Source organism: Nelumbo lutea, chromosome 5, assembly GCF_056320005.1.
Source record: "Nelumbo lutea isolate HS-2025 chromosome 5, American lotus-T2T, whole genome shotgun sequence".
In the NCBI taxonomy this organism is placed as follows: domain Eukaryota; kingdom Viridiplantae; phylum Streptophyta; class Magnoliopsida; order Proteales; family Nelumbonaceae; genus Nelumbo; species Nelumbo lutea.
Window position 1 is genome coordinate 79,149,189 of NC_142688.1, and position 22,672 is coordinate 79,171,860.

At 41.1% G+C, this 22,672-nt stretch overlaps 1 protein-coding gene across 6 annotated transcripts in view; it reads left to right on the top strand.

The window, feature by feature from the left end:
• Positions 1-3,778: 3,778 nt before the first annotated feature.
• The window catches only part of UBP27 (ubiquitin-specific protease 27), an 81,797-nt gene continuing 62,903 nt past the window's right edge, over positions 3,779-22,672 (top strand). Inside the window, exons 1-3 of one of the 6 annotated variants that reach the window (XM_088942653.1) lie at positions 3,779-4,142; positions 21,511-21,852; positions 21,951-22,062. In XM_088942653.1, coding sequence (XP_088798779.1) covers positions 21,565-21,852; positions 21,951-22,062 — 400 coding nt within the window. In that variant the 5' untranslated portion in view covers positions 3,779-4,142; positions 21,511-21,564. Of the gene's footprint in view, positions 4,192-21,510; positions 21,853-21,950; positions 22,063-22,672 lie in introns of all 6 variants that reach the window. The other 5 variants (XM_088942648.1, XM_088942649.1, XM_088942651.1 and 2 more) reach the window with 5 other exon arrangements.

Below are 22,672 nucleotides of genomic sequence, written 5' to 3' on the forward strand. Positions count from 1 at the left end.
TTGAGTGAGGAAGAAACACATCCTGCAATTTGAGATCAGATCTCTCACAGACTCCAAAGAGAAGAGGCAGTTTTGCCCTCTTCGTCCTTGGACTTCTCCTCCTTCAGCCGCCGCCACTCCCTGTTGGAAGATATGATCTTTGCAGCAACAGGAAGTCAAGAAATCAGTTTTTGACAACAATCTTGCAAGAAAGACAAAAGGATTTGGTGTTCAAGTTTTTAAGAGGGTTCTTGTGAAGAATCTAGTGTGTAGGACGCACCCTGCTGGTTCCGTTCCATCCACAGCTGTGTCATCTTCAGCAGGAGCGGATCTTGGTTTCTTCTTTGGGCGTGAACACCAACTTTGGGAGATATTGTTTCTCTGGATCAGGTATAATCCATCATGTTTCCTTTTGGTTCAGATCTGGTTTGATTATGGTTCAAGTACAATCATTGAATAATATATTCTAAATTTAGGGAATATGATTCCCCACTGGAAGAAGATAGAAAAATTTTTGAAATTCGCCCACCAATTCCACACCCTTCATGGCATCCATTTGATGGATCCTACCATTCTTTCATATATTTGGATAATTGGTCTTAATCTTAGCTAGCATTTTGTATCTAGTCTTTCTTTCTACTACCTTTAGTGGTTGGTCCTCTCTCTCCAATTGTTGTTCAAGAACACTTGCCTATTTACTTTCAATTACTTTTAATTTCTATAGTTACTTGCATTATGAGTTTATATTTATTTGTTTAGCTATAGAACCACTAACCAAATAGCAAGTTGCAAATTTAAATTGTTACATTTATTAAATCATATTGTTAGTTTGTAGTTACAGGTTTCTTGTTCGGTAGTTGTGTTAATGAGAGAGTAACATCTTGATTAATTGTGTGGTTAAGTGCCTAGGGGGACTTTGTAAAATGATCTATAATGTGTTAAATGAATTTTTCTTAGCATGAGTGCCCAAGGGGATATTGTGAAACTTTCCTTTTGTGAATGAAAATTATGACAAGTGAAATCTAGGTAATCGGAAACCTTCCTTTTGTGATAGTGATGAATGATTGATAATTTCCCTTTTGTGCTTGAAAATACGTAATGCATATCTTAATCCCCCACTTGAGAGTGCTTATTGGACAGGTATTTTAAAACTTACGTGGCCAAAATTGAATAAGCACTTATTAAAAACATGCTTAAATTAAAAAAGTAGGGATTTTCTACCAATAGAATGCTCCCAAACAATTGTGCATTATCTCCTTTGTCATTGCAAGGTGCCAACCAGCTAGTTGGTGAGGTTTCTTGATAGTTGTAGTGGAGACTTGGGATAAAATCCTGCATGCACCTAGGTTGAGGGATGGGCTACCCCTATTGTGTAGCCCTTCATCAAAAGATATATAAAAATATATTTTTTGTCGTTCATGAAGAGATGTTCCCAATGGGGTAGGAATCTGCTATCGGCCAATAATATGCTCCCAATTATGTCCCAACAAATCATTACAATTGCACATTAGGAACATCCCAATGTATTTGCCAATTGGGACATTTTGGCAATGTATTGTTGGTAGCAAATCCGATCTCCTTCCAACGTGTGACTGTAATGACTTATTAGGATGGTGTTGGTAGCATATCTGAAGTCAAATTCAAACGGGCTTATTTTATGGAATAAGCATTTATTCAACCTTTCTCACAAATGCAATGCTCAATGGACTTTGTGGTTCTAACCTAAAAAAGTGTCTAATCAAATAAGTGCTTTAGGCTACGTTTGTAAACGTTGTAAATGTCCCCCAAATATACATGCACGCAACCCGCCATGCGCTCGCACACACAAGTGCAACTTGTGCAGTCAGCCACACACATCCATTTGCACCATGGCGCACCATAGGGGGAACCATATGCAGTTGTCCATGCACATCCACTCACAGCATGGCACGCCATAGGGGCACCATGTGCAGTCGGCCATGCGATGTAATCCAAATGGTGATTTCACCATAAGTCAGCCTATTTGCTAAAGTGCTCATCTACATTAGGTCAAAATGATTCCTTTAATTGGATTTCAAGGGTATGGAACCTAAAATGTCCCCCAAAGCTAAAAACTTTTGTTTATTCGATGTTAAACAATGAACTTCCTACAAAATCTCAATTAAGGAAAGGGGATGTAATATTGATGGATCTTGTAACTTTTATGGTGAAGAGGAAGATGTTTGTCATATTTTCAAAGACTGCCCTCATACAAAAAAAATTTGGTTGATAATCAATACCACCTTAGAGGGTCCAATGATAAATGACCACTCTCTTATTGATTGGTGGACAAGGTTAGGGAATAGAAGGGGAGATAATCTGCAATTAGTGAGAGAAAAATTTGCCTTTATTTTGTGGCTTGTTTGGAGGAATAGGAACCTAAAGATGTTCAATAATGTAATAGTACCTCCACAAATTCTTTTGGAAAAGGCGCTTAGTATGTTTTTGGAACATTTGAAGGGTCGAAGAACCCAGTGGTGGAGCTTAATGAGAAGACTTGGAAACCTATTATGTGGAAATATCCAAAATTTGGCATCGTTAAAATCAATTTTGACACGTCTTGCAATAGTGTTTGGTTGAAAACATAGCTCATGATCATATGGGTTGAGTTCTTGACTTATAAGCTTGGCTATTGCACTATTAACCAGGTGGGATACTTGGACAGCCCATATTATGACTTTAAATTTTAGGAATCAACTAATCATCATTGAGGGCAATTCGAAGTTGGTCATATCATGTCTCAAGTACAAGATGAGGACTCCATAGAAGCTAAGGAATGTAATTTCCAGTTGCGTTCAAGTGTGAGATTTGTTTGAGAGGGGATAGCATACTATCATGTGCTTCGAGAGGCAAATTTGGCAACTGACTGGCTTGCCTATGAGGTTCAAGCTTCTTCTTTGACTTTTTTTAATTTTAAATTCTTTGTCTCATCCTCCTTCCTTCCTTATTTGATTTGTTGACTTTTGGACACTACTCCCCATTTTGTGTAGTGCTCGTATATGCTTTATATCAAAAAAGGAAAAAAAAATGTAAATGCATATACACACACTACAAATCATGATACAATTAGATCAGGTGCGTGTAAAGTGGGACTGGGTTTTCACTATTTTTTTACACTCTTCTCGTTTGGCAACTAATGATGCGAAACATGGATGCTTCTCTAAATGGAAGAAGGGCATGGATTTACTTTGTTAAAATCGAAATAGTTTTTTACCCCAAGATCAAAGTAAACTTTGACAAGTTTGCAAGTTTACTTTGATCTCAAGGCTAAGTTTGGAAGGAGTACAAATGCAAATATATATAGTGCAAAACTTTATATTTTATATTATTTTCTATGTATTTGCATTTGTACTATTTCTAAACCGAGTCTAACACGGGAAATGATACAAATGGAGTATAAATCCTGGTTTAGGATAAATTTGTACTCTGGTTCATTTTTGTCTGTGTTTGACAATATTACATTTATGTATTAACAAATGACAGAACATAAATTTTCTAATATATATTTATATAAAGAAGTAAATTTGCATTCAAATGGGCTTTTGATAAAAAAAAACATGATTTATTGGAAATTGTGTTTGCATTGCTAAAACCTAAAAGTCTATTTGATAAAAAAGATAAATTTGTGGGTGCAAAACTATGTTAACTTTACAATTTATATACACCATTTTGCACTCTACGTATTTGCATAATTTTCAAACGCAGCCTAAGAGTATTTTTACATCCTTTCCAAGCGCATGTAAATCAGGACCGGGGTGCACCGAACCGGCATTTACACCGTACGCAGTCTTAACTCAGATGGTGAATAAAATGCCTTCACTCTGATGCTAAAAATGTCTCACTCCCCATTCGTTCGGACAACGGGGGAACCCAAGGAGAGAGAATGACGGAAGGTGAACTGAGGTGGAACCCATCTTCCCCTTCTATTTTCTGACTTGAAGGCCTTGCATTCGACGAAACCGGAATCCAGTTCACGTCACTTGCAAGCTGAAGCGATTCACCCGCTAGCAGAAACCAGTTCGTTGTTCCATCGATCTAGTCGGTTCATCTTCAGCATATTCCAGTGATTATTCAGGAAATCGTCCAAATCGAGGAACGGTTAAATCTTCAGCAGCATCGATTCCATCGTTCGAACGCTACAAGCGGTAGACCTCCTATCTCATCCCAATGGTTGGTCTGCTCGTGTCTTACCTCGTATGTATTTACCTCGTGATAATTCATCTGTCTTTTTCAATGATATTTTAAATTGCATTTCAGTCTGTTTTGATTCAGAGCAGTTTCGAGTTTGTTTTCCTTTGTCTTAGTTCTTTGCGTTTTAATGTGTTGAGTGTTTAGTTCTTGGGCGCCGAAAGGTGGTTCACACCCTGCCTTAACCGAGAAGTGGGAGCTCACTCTTCCTTCTGGCTTTGCCTAGTAACAGTGTGAAGGTTCTGATCAAAAGGGGCGGGAGTGTATTCTCTCACCCTTTTGCTCAGATCCCTGCACCAGAATGGAGATGAAGGAAGGGGCGGAGTTCCCTCAACCGTGGTTTACTCAATCTCTAACTACTGGCAGACATTAGCTTCTCCGTGACCGCTGTGGCTCTTCTTTTATCTGGGTTAAGGAAGGGAAATGGATACCTATGCTGACCCCTTTCCTTTGTTTTGATCAGTAACAGAAAACTAACCCCTTTACTTTCTCTCCCTCAACTTACCCAGACCTGCCTTCGTACACCTTTGTAGTCACCATGATTCAAAAATGGTTTTCAAATTCAAAATCTGTGAGGCCTATCGCTCCCAATTTGCAGCATATGATGGGTGGCGACTCCAACTATCCAGCCATGAAGTGAAGGGAAACAAAACTCATCATTGGAGTCACCATTATGTGCATCATCGTGGGTGTTATGATGGGCAAGCAATCAGCTTGCAACAGGTGTGTATGAAACAAACTCAACGTATCCTTCCATGAAGTTTCTGTTTGTAAGCCTGTGGGATGTGCCATTGAAAGGTGCCAAGGCAAAGCTAGGTGTTGCCCGTCTAGGCGATGGATGAAGTCTGCAGTGGTTTGAGTTGATTAAGGAAGGTGGAAAAGATGGACGGGAGGTTGAGAGTCCTTCAAGCGGGTTTAGTTGGTAGGTTCGCAGGGAGAGTTGGATGCAGAGAGGGTTGAACTGTCGAAGCCTGGGTGGTACTGGAGTGGGGAAAAGAAAGGGTGGTGGGTGTGAGAAGACTTAATGGTGGACTTTTTCTGTTCATGTTTCACAAGAAAGAAGAAGCGGATTGGGTTTTAGAGCAGAAAAGACAAAGTCGAGAGAGGTTGACCTTCGTTCGGGGCAGTGGTTCCTGACGGCAAGGTTAATCTGTGATTTGGGGAAAAGAAGTGTAGTTTGGTTAGGGGTGGTGGGCATTCCCTTGCATGTGGAATCTTCTTACTTTTCAGGAGATTGGGAAGTGCCTTGGGAAATTCATTGCTTTTGACAACTAAAACAGAACATGGGATAAATTGGATGTGGTGAGAACCCTGGTGGAGGTGAAAGATGTTCCTCAGATTCCAAAATCCAAGAAGGCTGAGGCTTCAGTTTGTAGGGGAATGGTATGACCTCATAGTAGTTGTGGAAGGGGAAGATAGGACAATTTTGAAGTCCAGCGCGACTGTTGTAAGCATCCAAGGCAAGGAGGCCAATTGGCAGACCTAAGAGTAGTGAGCAAGTTCTAAAAGTTGTAGCAGAAGAGGTCGAGAAAATGAAACTTCGTCTAGAGGAGGAAGGTGAAGGGGTGACTTCTTAGAAGGGAGAAGAAGTAATTTTGGAAGGATGGGTGGGGGTAAAAGAGTCTAGAGAGACACATGGAGGGTGATTTAGGGAGTGGAAAAGCCCAAAAGTTGAGTATTGGGCCACTGATGAGAGAAGGGGAACAACCTTCTATAGGTAAGGGGCAATAGAGAGATTCGTGTGGCACCACTTTAATACTAGAAGTATAAGTGAGATTAAAAGGGGCAACTGGAAGAAGTTTGAGATTTTAAAGGGGAGGGGTAAAGTAGGAAAGGAGAAGAAAAAAGAAAGAGGGTGAGGATTATGGCTACTTGAATTGGGTTGGGGAAGGAGAACATATTAGAGGTCAATTGGGTTTGGATTATCACAAGATTAGAAGATGGAAAAAAGACAACAATGGTGAAAAGGTGGGGGAGAAGAAGAAAGGGTGGTTGTGATCAGTGAAAAGAGTTATGTGTTGTTTAGGAGGATAAGGACAATGGAGTTCGCAAAGCTGATTCTGGGTCTAGTGAAGGCAAGCTTCAACAGCAGGAGGTGGCCATTCTAACCATAGGAACAGTTCAAGTAGAGGAGCAATTGCTGTCCTCCATATGCCTTTGGGTTTCTGGGAATGTGCCTATTGATGCTCTAGCAAGGGAGATTGTTGAGAAAGAAGCAGCGGTACTAGTGAGTGCTGATCTTGTAGATGCAAAAACAGAGATGAGGGGTTGGTTGGTCTTGATGAGGTAAGTTGTGTTCCTAATTCTCCTTTGTTTGTCTTGGCTGAGAATAGGAAGGAGTTAGAGGGGTAGAAGCTAGGGGGAGTTTGTGGTAACTGGTAAGGGGCTGATCATTTAGACGCAACAGCGGAGATAAGGCATCAGTTGGTCTTGATGAGGTAAGTTGTGTTCCTAATTCTCCTTTGTCTTGGCTGAGCATAGGAAGGAGTTAGAGGGGTGGAATCTAGGGGGAATTTGTGGTAAGGAGGATGGGGCTCGAGTAAAAAGGAAGAATATGGGGGATAGTGAAGGGGTTGGTAGGGTGGGCAGGGTCTATATTAGGAAAAGGAGATTTGTAATTGTAAGTGAAAAAGAAAATGATGAAGGGGTGACGAGTGAGGAGGGGGAGAGGTCAGAGAAACTATGAGTAGAGAAAGGGTTGAGGAGGAAGCGAATGGAAGGATAGAGTCTATAGAAGGTGGGAACCCTGATAGGAGAAGGGTCGATATTAACAGTTTAGTGGAGAGGGAATGGGCATTGAGTAAGACACTTGGTCTCTTCGTCTAGGGCAGAGAAGGTTTTGCAAGGAAAGCATTGAAACACTTTGAAAAAAATAGAAGAGAAGAAAGAGAACAAAAGAATTTGGTGGAAGGGGGTGAAGTTTGGGATGAAGGGGGGATCCAAGAAAGCCTTTTGAAGGGGTGGCATGTTGAAGAGGTGGGAATGAGGTGCGTGAAAAGAGAAGGGGGTGAAAGATGGAAGTTTTTCGATGGAATGTTTGAGGTTTGAGGGAAGAAAGGAGAAGGGTGGCAGTAAGGAATTTGATCAGAAATTATTAGGCAGAGGTGGTATTGTTGCAAGAGACAAATACAGAGTATTTTGATTTGGGAGCAAAAAAACGAAACTTGGAGTTTGAAGATGGGAGTGGTTGGGACATCCTAAAGAGAAGACAAAGTTGATGGGGGGTGGGGGGGGAGGAGGATTTGTAGCCCAGTTAAATATTCTTGTAGGGTGGATGATGGCTGTGGAGAAGGGCTTCAGAGTTATTGGAAAATGGTGTTGTGAGGTGACGGTGGAAGCCAAGTCTTTCAAGCTGGAAGAGGAATGGACCAAAGGAAGGTGTGTTCTGAAAATCAGAGAGAACAATAAGGCGACTATACTGGTACCAGAGGAGGTTGATGTATGGTTGAAAGGCTTCGTGGATGGTGCTATCAACTCATGTAAGGAGGAAGGTTGGAAAAATACTATAACAGTTTCAGGAAAGACTTTTGTAATTGAAGTGAGGAGGAACACTAAGGGGTGGTTCATTACTATGACTGAGCTTTTTGGCATAAGTGGAAAACAAATGGTATGTCTGCTGGAAGGTAAGAGGCAGAAGGGGTGGTTGGTCTTTGTGGAGGAGTTGCAGTCATTTCTTGTGGCTGTGGAAAGGAAGAAGACGGAAGGTGAGAAGGCAGTTGGTCAGAATTCAAAAGACCATGGCCAAAAGGTCCAGGAGAAGGTGGGTGTGATTGGAACAAGTGGGAGTACAGAGGTGAAAGGTCCTACAGTTCTTGGTGTGGTGGTTGCCTGTTCCTCTGTTCATCGGAGAATATTGGTGGGTGATGGAATGGATAAATGGAGAAAATGAATCGTGTTAATGGCTGATAGGAGTGTGAAGGACTGACAGAAGGTACTGACTGCAGTAGCTAAGGAAATAGACTTGAAGGATGAAGCTGGTTTATTTCCATTTGCAGAAACGAAGGCGGTTCTAGATGTAGGTGACTAGGAGCTAAGCTTCAACACGGTGGTTGTGGATGGAAGCCTCATTCAGATTCAGAACCGGAGTCCTATCTGTAACGAAGTGGAGGTGAAAGATGGATGCACACGGCTGAAATTGTTAGGCCTCCCCTTCAATTTGTGGAGGGACTCTGTTTTTGAGCAGATTATTTGAAGCCTTGGTGGGGTGTTGATGGCAGCTAACAAAAGAAATCTGGGGGTAGTTGAGCTGCAAGTCACCGGAATGAAGCATGAGAACTTACCAAGATTCTTCGAAGTTTGCTCAGATGGAGCATGGTACAGGGTGTGGGTGGCGTCTGAAGTCGAATAGGCGTGGTGGGGAAGAATTCCAAAGGTTGAAGATGAAGACGAGTTGGCAGGGTGGTGGACACGTGGAGGAAGGAGAGTGGGCAAAGAAGAAAAGTTTCTGGGGAAAGCCAAAATAGAATTAAATCAGTCGGCTTGGGCAGACCAGGCGTCAAGTCAGCCATTATGAGAAATTAATTCAAATCTTTTTGAAAAGAGTAAATTTGGGGCGGACGATTTAACCTTTGCTGATGTGTCATTTAAAACAAATGAACCAAGCCATAAATACCGAATGGCTTGGTCCGAACTGGTGGGGGTTAAGGAAGGTTCAAATGCTAAATCGAGTTCCAGGTTAAGTGACCCACGTGATAACTTAAAATGTCATGTGGGTCGGGGTAAGAGGGCGAAAGTAGGGCCGACAATGGCTCGTCCCTTCGGTCTATCATCGTCTACAAGGGGGGAGGTCTGTTGGGGACAAGACGCAACGACAGAAAAATGGTGGATAGGGTGACTCGAAGTGGTTGCACCGTCAAGATCGGGCAACTCCAACCTTCTTGAGGCGCTCTGCAAAGAGACCAAACCCTATATTTGAAAGAGAGAGATGTGAAGAAGAGATTAGGGTGGACGAATGATGGGTTCAATGTAGGGAGAATAGTGAAGACTTGGATGATATCTCAGTCGTTGGTACTGGTATTGGTAGTGTGAAGGATGATGGAGGTTACGATGAAGGTGATATGGACTTAGTGAGCATTGCGGGCTTATTTCAGGGGGATACAGAAGAGGAGAGGAGAAGCATTCTAGACGGCCAAGAAGGCTCGATGGGTGATGAGAGGAGTCCTGGGATTTATGAAGCAAGTGGGGCTGCTGAACATTACCAAAATAACCTATCTCAAAGGCTTCAGATTGTGCAAGGCGCAAATAGAGTGGCAAATCAGGGGAACTTGAAGCAGAGCAGGAATACATCAACAAGGGGTAAATAACAGGGAGAGGGGACAGATTGCCGGATTAGCTAAAGGATAGAAATGCTTCCCAACCAACTTAGGGGGACAGATAATTGCCAACTCTCGGAATTAGTAAGGGAGGTTGAGAACTTTTGCCTGGATTCAACTCCACCCCTCCAGACAAACCCAAGTAATCGAGTTAAATTCAGTTTTTGCTACTGATGAGTTTTCTATGCCCTTTGTTCTAGATTCCAATCCCATTCCAAGTTCTGCAGCCCTAGTTTGTGAAGCCAGCAAAGGAGGTGGGTGCCCTAAGATTGTGGAGAGGTTGATGAAGGACCAAAAGGGGGAGTTGATAGGGAGATATAGGAATGAGAAGGTGTGGGAAATTATTGAAGGAGTATTTAGTGAGGTGGAACAAAATGTGTTGTGGAGGGAGGGTATGATTAAGATTAGAGGGGAGGGGTCAATTGAGAGGAGAATAGGAAAGGAGAGGAGAAAAGAAGGGGAAATGGCAGAAAAAATATTTGTGGAGGGAGACAAGAGAGAGGATTTTATAGCAGAATTTGTGGGGAAACTGGGATGTAGAATGGAGAACTTGAATGTCTTGAAAGGTGGCTTACAAAAGAAAAAGGAGGAGATCAAAGTGAAGAAAAGGAAACTGAGTGAAGTTGAGAGGTTGAAAGGGGATGCAGAAGGTGATAAGAAGTTCGGGGTGAAAAGAGATAGAAGGAAAGGGGGGAAGTAGTGGGTGGGTGAAGAAGGGAATTAAGAAAGAGATGAGAATGAAGATACTTAGCTGGAATGTGAGGGGTATAGGAAGTGCAAGGAAACGATCAACAATTAAAGAGGTGTTAAAATGATTTGATCCAGGCATTGTATTGATACAAGAGTCTAAAAGAATGGAGTTTGACGGTAGATGGGCAAAGAGTATATGGAAAGCTAAGGGGATTAACTGGGTGGTTGCCCCATCATGAGGAGCCTTAGGGGGGCTGGTAACAATGTGGAAGAAGGATGTGGTTGAAGGTGTAGAGGAACTAATTGGGAAATATTCAGTTTCATTGAAGTTCAAGCAGCAAGAGGATGGTTATGTGTGGGTACTAACTAATGTTTTTGGACTAAATGATTATAGAGAGAGGAAGGAATTGTGGTAGGAATTGGCTGATATCAGAGGACTTTGGGATGGGATTTGGTGTGTGTGTGGGGACTTCAATGTGATTAGATTTACGGAGGAAACTGATATTATTATTCAGAGGGTGATAACCAGTATGAGGAAGTTTAATCGATTTGTGGATGCCTTTGAACTTAAAGAGATACCTTTAGCCCACAAGACTTTCACTTGGTCCAATCTACAGTCGAGTCCTATCGGTTCTAAGTTGGATAAGTTCCTATTTTCATTGGATTGGGAAGACCATTGAGGGAACCTAGCCTCTAGAACCCTTCCTAGATTGACCTCGGATCATTGGCCAATTGTGAGGAGCGGAGGACCTGCCCCTTTTAGGTTTGAGAATATGTGGTTGCTCCATCCTGGGTTTACTACAAGAGTTAAGGAGTGGTGGAATGAGTGTAACCTAGCTGTGGATTGGGAAGGCATGAGATTTCATAAGAAACTCCAATTTCTGAAAGCCAAAGTTCAAGAAGTGGAATCAATTGGAATTCGGGAGGTTAGAAGAAAGGAAGAGCACCTTGATGGATCAAATTGAGCTCCTTGATTTGAAAGAAGAAAGGGGAGAATTTGGAGAGGTAGATAAGGAACAAAGAAGAGGTTTGAGAAGGTAGTTAGAGGATTGTCTACATAAGGAGGAAATAAATTGGAGGCAAAAATCTTGGTGCAGATGGCTGCAAGAGGGAGATAGAAATACCATATTTTTTCATTCTGTGGCAAATGGGAGGGGAAGGAAAAACTTCATCTCAAGACTGGAAGTGGAGGGTGTTGCTCTAACACAACAAGATGAAATAGCAGGGGCATTTGTTGAACACTCTAAGTCCATATTAAGAAGGCCATTAATTAAGGGAGGACAATAGGCAGAGATTGGAAAGAAGGTTTGAGTTGGAGGAGATAAAAGAGGTTGTGTTTTCTATGGATAAAACAAAAGCTCCAGGCCCAAATGGTTTTACAATGGCTTTCTATCAAGATTGTTGGGATATCGTGAAAGGTGATATTTTGCTAGTGTTTGAGGAATTTTATAGAAGAGGTGTGGTTAACCCGGGTCTGAACTCTACTTTCTTAGCATTGGTTCCAAAAAAGAAAGATTCATTCCACCCAAAGGACTTTAGGCCAATCAGTCTGGTATATAGCTTGTATAAGATCATAGCAAAGGTTTTGTCTCTGAGAATGAAGGAAGTACTACCAACAATAATCTCTCCAAATCAAGGAGCTTTTGTGAGTGGAAGACAAATTACTGATCAAATCCTGATTGCTAATGAAAGTGTGGAGAATTTTAGGAAGAACAGGAAGAAGGGAGTGGTTTGTATGCTGAATTTAGAAAAGGCTTATGACTTGGTGGAATGGTCGTTTTTTTTTATAGATAATGATAATGAAAATTTTGTTAAATAAAGAACTAAGTATTCATCATACAATTCCCCACAAAGAGGCGCGAGGTGCAGCCTCCAAACTACATCATGAAGCTTACAATTGAGCCCAAAAGAGCTGATTCCTATGTACTCCTTGTTTAGCTAGAAGGTCTGTGAGCCCATTTGCCGATCTTCTTTCCCATTGAACTGTGACTGAAATATTTGAAGTCAGCCACTTAAATCTTCTCAAAGCCTCCCTGTACGGCCATGCTTCCACCTCTGGTTCTTTTAGCCATCTAATAACCAGTTTGGAGTCACCTTCAATCATTAAATGCTCCACTGCCAACTCTCTTACATATTCTGCTCCTTGTAACACAGCTTGAAGTTCTGCATTTACAGAGTCTCCCCACCCTATAGGACCAGAAAATAGAGCTACAATCTGACCCTCATCATTTCTGAAGACTCCCCCTATTCCAGATGGCCCCGAGTTGCCCAAACTACTGCCATCAAAATTTAGTTTAATGACGCCTGCATCGAGAGGCTTCCAATCCACCGCCGGCTTGCTTTTGATTGCAGAAAATTTAGCTAGTTGTTCCCAATTTCTCCTTATGTCATCAAAAGTGTAGGTGGAAAACAGATCCAAGGATTTTACCCAACTTATGACCCTACATAAGATACTTTCTAATACACATGTTTGATCCCTCTCCTTGTCGTTAAAGATTCTAGCATTTCGTTTCTCCCACACAGTCCACACCAAAGCAGTTCTAACACACTTCTACCAAACACTTCCTCTTCTCTTTGGCCACCTGAAAGTTGTAGGATCAAAAAGATTGCAAATCTGCACCGGTTTTGTCAACCTGCACCCAAAAAGATCAAAAAGCTTTTCCCAAAGGTCTACAACAAAAGGGCAAGTGATTGGTATATGGTTGCAACTTTCCTTTTTAGCTTTGCATAGGGTGCACCGGTTAGGAGAGGTACAAAGTCTAGGTCTTCTCTTTTGCAAAACTTCCAAAGTGTTGATTTTCCCGAGGGAAGATTTCCCAACAAAGGGCTCCAACTTTAGGAGGAACAGCTTTGAACCAAACTTCCTTATTATGAAAAGGTTGAGGCAATGGAGAGGAGCACAAGGAAGCAAAGAAGGAGGCACAACAGGAGTCTACAGAAGGAGGGTTCAAGCAAACAGAATCAATAGTTTTGAGGAGCAAAGTAGCCTGGTCAAGCTCATAATCTCTCAAACCTCTTCTAAAACCAGATTCTAGTTTATGCCAGAAGAAAAGGATGATGATACAAACCATTGAGTTGGCTCTTTTTTAAAACACGAGAAGGAATACAAGGAGGGAAAGAGGTCCTTGAGGGCACAATCACCAATCCAAACATTCTCACAGGACAAAACCCTATCTCCAGTACTAACATCATATCTGATCAGGTTCAGGAAAACGGGAAGAATACTATGAATAGCCTTCCATAGGGATTTTAGTGTAGCACGCCGAGATACACCAGCATCCCATCCATTGTTTACAACATCATGCACACTCCTTACCACTTTATGCCAAAGTCTCTCCCTTTCTAGAGGCCACCTCCATAGCCATTTACCTAATAATGCTGTATTTTTCTTCCTTAGATTGCCTAATCTCAATCCCCCCTGCTCCTTCCTCCTACACACTATTTCCCACCTAACCACATGATCCTTGCTTCCTTCCCCTGACTCCCACAAGAAATCCCTTGTGACTTTCTCTACCTTCAAAATCACCTTTTGTGGCATTCTAAAGACAGATAGAAGGTAAGTTTGCAAGTTCGCAAGAATATCTCTAATTAAAGTGATCCGACTCCCAAGGGACGTAGTTTCTCTTCCAAACTGCCAACTTCTTTGTGCATTTTTCTATGATCGAATTCCAAAATCTTCCTTCTCTTGGATTATCTCCTAGAGGCATACCCAAGTACTTCAAGGGCCAGGTAGATGTAAAGCAACCTAAGGACTCTGCTACCTCACTCAATTCCTCCATCTCCAAATTTACCCCCACTACACAACTCTTTTCAAAATTGACCTCCATCTTTGACACACACTCAAACAACTTAATGACTCCTTTCAAGTTTCTAGCCTTTGAGGGATCTCCAGACTCACAAAAATTGATTGTGTCATACGCAAATTGCAAGTGTGACACCACAATACCCTCTCTTCCTACCCTCCATCCTCTAAAACATATCCAACCCATCAGCTCTCGACATGAGCCTACTAAATACATCAGCTACCAAGGTGAAAAGGAAAGGAGAAAGAGAATCCCCTTGTCTCAATCCTTTAGAGGCTGGAAAGAAGTCTCTAACCACTCCGTTAACTAAAACTGAAAAATGGCAAGTTTTTAAACAAGCCTCAATCCAGCCACACCATTTCTCTCCAAACCCAAAATTCCTTAGGGCTTCCAACAGAAAAGACCAATCGACCATGTCATACGCTTTCTCCAAGTCCAGTTTACATACAAACCTTTCTTCCCCCTTTTCTTGAAGTCCTCCACACATTCATTTGCTATCAAGATTTGATCCATGATCTGTCTACCTTGAATAAAGGTCCCTTGTGATTGGCTTATTAAAGTTGGCAGGGCTGATTTTAACCTTAACGACAACACTTTGGCCAAAATTTTATAAATGCTAGTCACTAGACTAATGGGTCTAAAGTCTTTCGGTTGAACAACCTCTCCTTTTTTAGGGATCAAAGCCAGGAAGGTGGAGTTGATCCCTGGACTTATAAAGCGAGTCTCCGCAAGCTCCTTAAATACTGCCAATAGATCTAACTTGATGATATCCCAACAATCCGGAAAGAAAGCCATAGTGAGATTGTCAGGTCTAGGAGCTTTAGATCTATCCATTGAAAACATGACTCCCTTTATTTCTTCCAATTCAAACTCCTTTTCCAACTTATTTGCCACCTTTGAGTCCAAACTAGGCCACTCTAACCAATCGACTCTAAGCCTTACATCCCCCTGTCTTCTGTAAACTGCCTTGAAATGATTTGTGAAAACATTAGCAATCTCCTCTTGATCATCCACTACTTCGCCATTAATCTCTAACTTTTCCACGAAGTTTTTTCTCCTTCTTCCATTAGCGATTGCGTGGAAAAATTTAGTATTACCATCCCCTTCCTTAATCCATTGATGCCTTGATTTTTGTCTCCAACACATCTCTTTCCTTAGCACTATCTCTTCCAATTCCTTTTTCAGATTCCATCTTAAGGTCCTTTCTTCTTCTGAGAGAGAGTTGTGTCCTTTTTCATCCAAAAGTTCAATATGGGAAATAACACTTAATTTCTTCTCCTCCACTCTCCCGAAATGCTCCCTATTCCACTCTTTAATTTTACATTTTAGCCTTTGAATTTTCCTGTGAAATTTGACACCCTTCCCAAGGGTACCCACCACTTCTTCACTCCACCACTCTTTGGCCTTTTGGGTAAAGTCTGGATATGGTAATCACATATTTTCAAATCAGAAAGGTTTAGGCCCACTCAGGAAATTCCTAGTTCCAATGCTTATTGGCCAATAGTCTGAAATGAGTCTTGGCAAGGCCCTAGTTGACAGATCTCCACACACTTCTTACCCATTTCCTATCCCAAACTGCCACTTTTGTTTCTTGAAGCAAGACTATATCCGGGTTTTCCTTTCTAATGAAATCCTTTATTACCCTCATTTTCCTAGCACTACCCAACCCTCTGACATTCCAGCTCAGTATCTTCATTGGGTTACTTAAATTTCCACCCTAAACACCACCATCCCTTACTTGGTTCCTTTCCTTCTTTCCCCCCTTGTACTGAACTCTAAGTCTGCTGCCACATCTGATTTTAATCTTTCTACCTCTTAAAGCTTCCACTTTCTTGGACGATCTTTTTCCTTCTTCCCCTTCTTTTTGGAATACGCTATGACACTCACTACTTCTTTCGGTTTCAGTCTATCTCTTTAGTCACTTGATTCATTGGTTGCTTCTCCATTCCCTTATGCTCATTCCTTTCCTTCCCTTTTTTCTGGCTAGCCTCCTGTAGATTCAAGTCTTTCTCAATGTATCCAACTTCTGCATCCCTCCTAGTCAGCTCCTCAAAGGAATCACAGACTAAATCCCAGATTTTATCACCTTGTGCCTTCCATTCAGCTTCCATACTCCCTACATTAAACCCTTCTTCCTTATCCCTAACCGGAACCTGCTGGATTGTGGCAGACAATGGAAGGGTCTGGATGAAATTTGTTGCACTCATAGAAGGCTCATTTATATTCTTAAAATCAAATACTAACATACCTGGAGAGGATGGTTTTGTTGAAGGACTTCCAAAGAAAGTTTTTGTCTTGGGACTAAGCCTACAAGAACCGGTTTTCGGAGGTTCATTGTTAGACTGAAGTTGAATGGGCGGCTGAACTTGAGAAATCAGTGCCTCCTTTACTGGTTGGTCGTTCTTGATGAAAGTTATGCCCAAATTTGGGTTTGGGCCTAGATGGTGTAAATGGATCATGGGGTGTGTTCGGAACTATCATTATTTTGTGGTAGTGAATGGGACAATGGTGGGTTTCTTTCCAGCTGTAAGGGGAACAAGACTGGGGGACCTCTATCTCCCTTCCTATTCACTCTGGTCACTGATGTCCTAGGGAGATTGATTCATAGAGCAGATTCTAGGGACCTGTTAAGAGGCTGGAGACTTGGGAGGGAGGAAATCCCCCTCACCCACTTACAGTTTGCAGATGACACAATTCTGTTCTGTGAAGGTGGGAATCTGAGGTACATTAGGAACATAAAGTTGGTGATACGACTTTTTGAACAAATGTCCAACCTAAAGGTGAATTTTGAGAAAAGTTGTGTAGTGGGTGTGAATTTGGAGTAGGGTGAGATCAGGGAAAGTGCAGAAATGTTGGGTTGTGAAGTTTCAGGATGGCCATTGAATTACCTAGGGATGCCTTTGGGTGATAACCCAAAGAAAGAGAGTTTCTGGAACCCGGTGGTGGAAAGATTTGAAAAGAGACTTGCCTCTTGGAGGAAGAATTACCTTTCCCTTGGAGGGAGGATTACACTGATTAAGGCTACTTTATCTAACTTACCTATTTATTTCCTTTCGGTATTCAAAATCCCAGCAAAGGTATCTAACAGAATGGAGAAGATGATGAGAGATTTCCTATGGGAGCTAGGGGAGGATAAAAGGGACCATAGGGTGAGTTGGGAGGTGGTGATCAGAAGCAAAAATCTGGTGGATTGGGGCTTGGGAACATTAGTAAAAGGAATTTGGCTCTTTTGTGGAAATGGCTGTGGAGACTCCCAATAGAAAATGAGAGACTATGGGCTAAAGTAGTGGTAAGCATACATGGGCTGGAGCAAAATGGATGGGATGTTGGGATCCGAGCTAGGACCACAAGTGTATCACCTTGGAAAGCCATTACGATCTGCTTCGGACTTTCTTCCCTCTCATTAGGTATGATTTGAACTCAGGTAACGCCATAAAATTCTGGGAACAAATTTGGGTGGGGAATGCCCCTCTTAAGGACTTGTTTCCTTCTTTGTATGCCCTTTCTAAATTAAAAAATGAGACAGTTCCTTCTTTCATTACCCCTTCATCTTCATCTTTTTGGTTTGAGTGGAATTTGGGTTTGAGAAGGTCAGAAGGGCTGTTAGAGATACAGACTTGGATAATATCTTGATCCTTCTTGGTATCCTTGATAATGTTTTCTTGGACCCTATTAAGCTGGACTCTAGAATATGGACCCCCACCTCCACTGGCTCATATTCTTGTGCCTCTTTTTACAAAGTATTAAGTCAACCCCTTAGTCCTTTTTCCCCTCACTTCCTGGTTTATGAGGTTTGGTGCAGACTAATTCTCCCTAGAGTTGGTAGTTTTTGCTGGGAAGCTTTTCTGGAAAGAACCAATACTGGTGATATGCTCCAAAAGAAGAGACCCAAGACATGTTTATCCCCTCACTGGTGTGTTCTCTGTAAAGTGGATGGGGAGTTAAGATCAGCTGGGTGAAAAGATCAACCAACTCTTTTGCTGATGGGCTAGCTAAGCAAGGAGTGGAGAGGGAGTCGATATTTTGGGCACAAGTGTAATTTTTTCCTTTTTCTGTTCTTGGGAGCTCAAGCTCCAGTTGGAAGATAAGAAAGTTTATCTTCCTCGTAATTATTTTTGTGATTAATTAATAAATGTGGTTATTGATAAAAAAAAGATGGGACTGGTTGTAAAGAGGGAGAGAGAGGAACAGAAATGTGTTTTGAAGACAAGCGTTGGAAGTAGGGGTGATCATGGGCTTTGCTGAGTTTAGTACCAATGATAAGGGCTTTAAGCTAGGCTTGAGCCTGACTTGGTCCGCACCTTGGGCCTAGACTGCAAACCCAAGCCCGGCCCTAAATGGGCTTGGGCCAGGCTTATAGACAATAAAAATATAATAATTTTAAATTTTAAATTTTAAATTAAATAACAATACACAAGCCAAAGTTAAATTGGGCTTGACTAGTCTTTAGGCCTGTGGCACAAAAGATAAGGCATGGGCCTCATTGAATTGCTAGGCTTGATTTGGCTTGGCTTACCTATCCTTTTATAGATGAAGGTAAGGCCTTCATTCCCATTCTTGAGCAATGTGGGGCTTGAAACAACACTAAATAGTTGGTATCCTTTTATAGATGAAGGTAAGGCCTTCATTCCCATTCTTGAGCAATGTGGGGCTTGAAACAACACTAAATAGTTGGTGCAACTATTGAGTGTTTTCCAAGTCCCATATTGCTTGGGGATTGAGAATTCTTATAAAATAGTTGCTTGGGCCTTCATCTATTATAAGGCCTTGCTTAGGAGGAGAATTCTTATACTTGAATTGAATCAAGTGCTGACATGTGTCAATTGATAAATATTTATTTATATGTTAAAATAAAACTCAAAACTTTTATATTATATATATAATAATACATTTAATATGAAATAAAATATACATTTTTTGATAAGAAACGGTAACTTTCATTAATGATATTAAAAAGAGAGTACAGTTGTCACCACCCAAAGGATGGGTGGAAAATCAGAACAAAATTCTTACCAACAAGCCCAAAATAAAGTCTCCCTAATAACACCTTGCTTAGCTAATGTTTCAGCCCTGCCATTTGCTGACCTTCTTACCCAATTAAATTGCACCCCAAGCTCCCTTGCTAAGCTAATTATCTCTTAGAGGCTGTCTAAGTGACCATACTCCCAAGTTTCTAGATTACATCCACCCTATTACCAGCTTGGAGTCTCCTTCCTCTTCTAAGTGCTGTATACCCCATTGTTTCGCCAATTTCAGTCCTTGAAGTAAGGCCATGACTTCTGCCCTCAAAAAATCTCCCACCCCAATTGAGCATGAGCAAGGCCATGACATCTACCCCCAACTCTCAACAGGCCTGGATTACCTAAGGAGCTTCCATCAAAGTTTAATTTCGCTTTGAACTGAGATGGCAGTGACCAAACCTCTTGAATTACAAGGGAAAAGGAAGAGGATACAACTATAGAGCTCCAATTTCTAACTAAGTCAGTTGAGGAGAAGTCCTTGAAAAGTTTCTGCACTTTCAACTAATGAAGAATCTTGATGGTAATGACCTCTACAAGTGCTTCTTTGGGTTTTTCTTCTCCATGGAAAATCCTATTGTTTATTTCTTCCCAAATTGAAAGGACAACTGCTCTTGTTATTCTCCACATTACCCTACCTCTTTTCTTTGGTTGCCAGAAGAAGCTAGAGTCAAAGAGATTCAACACACACGAGGGGTGATTCCATCTACAACCAAAAAGAGAAGATAACCAATCCCACAAATAAGAAGCAAAAGGACAAGAAGTCAAAAGATGAGTCACTGTCTCACTATTTCTTAAGCAAAGGCATCATACATGTAGGAAAAGGCACCAATTTGGCCTTTTTCTTTGAAGTACATTGATGGTGTTGATCTTTTCGAGAGCCACTTTCCAACAAAAAGCCTTAATCTTTTGTGGAATAGGTGCACACCACACTTCTTTAGCAGGAAAGGAGATATGCACAATAGAAGGCTGAATTAGGGCATTGAAAAGAGAGGAGCAAGAGAAAACCCTTGAAGAGGATTCTGTCCAAGTTCTACTGTCTGGGCAAGAATGATCTAGGAAAACTGCATTCAACACAGAGAACAATTCATCTGCACAAGCCAATTCTGAATCCCTCAATCATCTTCTCAAACCCAAGTCCCAGGTCCCCTCAGATACACAAAAAGAGGAAATGACTTTGAATTTATTTAGGGAAAGAGAAAACATTATCGGGAATCTGTCTTTAAGGGGGGTGTTCCCAAACCAAAGATCCTCCCAAAACAGAATTTTATTACTTGAGCACAGATCAAATCTGATGAAAGGGCGAAAGTAAGGCAAGACTCCAGCAATGGCTTTCCAAGGGGAGGAGTGAGTAGCCCTAGGGCCGACACCAGCATCCCATCTATTAGCTGCCATCTTGTGAATACTTTCCACCACCAAGTGCCACAAATTGTTCTGCTCTAGGGGAAACCTCCACAACCACTTTCCTAACAATGCTACATTTCTTAATCTAATATTGCTAATGCCTAGGCCCCCCGAAATCATTTTTCCTAGAAACTACTTCCCACTTCACTAGATGGTCCTTTTATGAGTCTCCCGGTTCCCAAAAAAATCTCTCATGATCTTCTCTTAGTGGCAACTTTGACAAGTAACTTGAAGGTAGACAAAAAATACACCAGAAAGTTGGTCAAAGTGGGACTTGATTAAAGTGATTCTACCCCCTAGTGAGATAATTTCTCTTCCACCTTGGTAGCTTCTTAGTAAACCTTTCTAAAACTGGGTTCCAAAAACTTTTAGTTCTAGGATTTCCCCCTAGGGGCAAACCTAAATATAACATAGGCCAACCACTAACCTCGCAGCCCAAAGACCTAGCCACCAATTGCACCTCATCTTCTCGTAAATTTACTCCTGCTACACAACTCTTATTCCAATTGTGTATATATAACATATAAAATATAATACATATATTTTAATCTATAAAATATTATATATATATATATATATATATATATATATATATAATACAGATATCCTGGGCTGGGCCTGCACACAGAAACTTGGGCCCGGAAATTTATGGGCCGAGCCGAGATGGGTTTCTGGGCTGGGCCAAGAATGATCACCCGTAGTTGGAAGTTGAAAAGTTTGTGGCAGTCAATGACAAGTTGTTACTGATTGGGTTTTTATTCCTCCTGAAACTGCACAGGTCTGCTGTTCAGATTTAGGAGTTAATTTTAGGGTTCTTGAAATGCAAATGTTGATTTATCCTTCCTTGGTGTTGTCTTAACACCTGAGCAGATTATGATTTTCTTTTTACTATAAAAAAAGAAGTGAAGCATCAAATTCTGATATTCTCTATTACATAATTCAATTTTGATTTTAGGTAATCAGAATCTCAATTTCTTTGTCAGAATTGTATTTACATTCTCAACAATTCCCCCTTTTCACTTTTCTCCTTAAAGTAATTCTCACTATTTGTTGTTTTTTGGCATAATTCTTTTGCTTTCTTCATATGCTGTGATGTAGGTTACTTTTATTTGAACATTTGAGTATATAAAGAAGAAAACTGCTTCTTAGCAAATGAAGATTCAAGGAGACATAAGTGTTTATCATCTTATCAACAAGCTCCAGGGTGGGCATCAGATATTCTATCATGTGAAGGGGTGGTTGTCACTTTCTCAGTTTCGCATTTCTGTGGCTGGTATTTTGGGTGTGGCTGGTTTATTTTTGGTTATTCGAGATGGTAAGTTGGGAAACTTCCGTAGCTTGCCATGGTTGTCTGAGGGAAAAGATGGTTCGGAGAAGTTGTATTTTGTAGCTGGATTACAAAATCTTGGCAACAATTGCTTTCTAAATGTAGTGTTACAGGTAAAATCCATCCAAAGAATTGGTTTATCTTATTTAATCCTTACATTGGGTTTTATCATTGTTCATGGTGTCAAAAGATGTCTTTCTTTTTTGCACAGGCTCTTGCTAGTTGTTCTTGCTTTCTTCCTTTTCTCCAGAAAATAATTGAGGAAGAAGATTTGTTGGCTAAGAACATGCCCCTTACTGTTGCTTTGGTTGCTTTATTAGAAGGTACCATTAGTTGTTGTGAATTAAGTGAATATTTGAAATTGTAAAACTTATGTTGATTGAAGTTTTTTTTGTACCTACGTTTTACTAAAGCAATGTCAATATAAGAATTAAATTCTGAGTATACCATATTCAGTTATGCCCCTTTCTGTAGTGGAATGGTGGAATGGGGTTTTTTCGGTACCTATATACAAACTTCAATTTGTCTAGCAGCCAAATACAATTGCCTAACAAAGGATAATCTAAATAGGAGGGGCATGGGCCCTTTATATGGTGAGATGCCTGAAGAGTCTAGTTACCTCTTCCTACTTTGTAACTGCATGGGAAAGATATGGCATCTTTGTCAGCAAGTGATTTCCTTTAAATGGTGCATGCTGGGTTCTGTTTTCCAGTTTCTTTCCCAATGGCAAGCAATGGGAATGACAAAGAAGGGCAGGTCATTTGGGCAACTATGAATTTAGCTTGAGAGGGACTGTCACATTTTTGAATCTAAGATGCACTCCGAAAAAGCTGTCGTAAATCAAGCTTTTCATTTCCTTCATTCTTGGCTCTTCACCTCTTCCCAACTTTTCTTATTATTCTCGAAGATTCTTCTATTTCTTTCCTTCCAAAC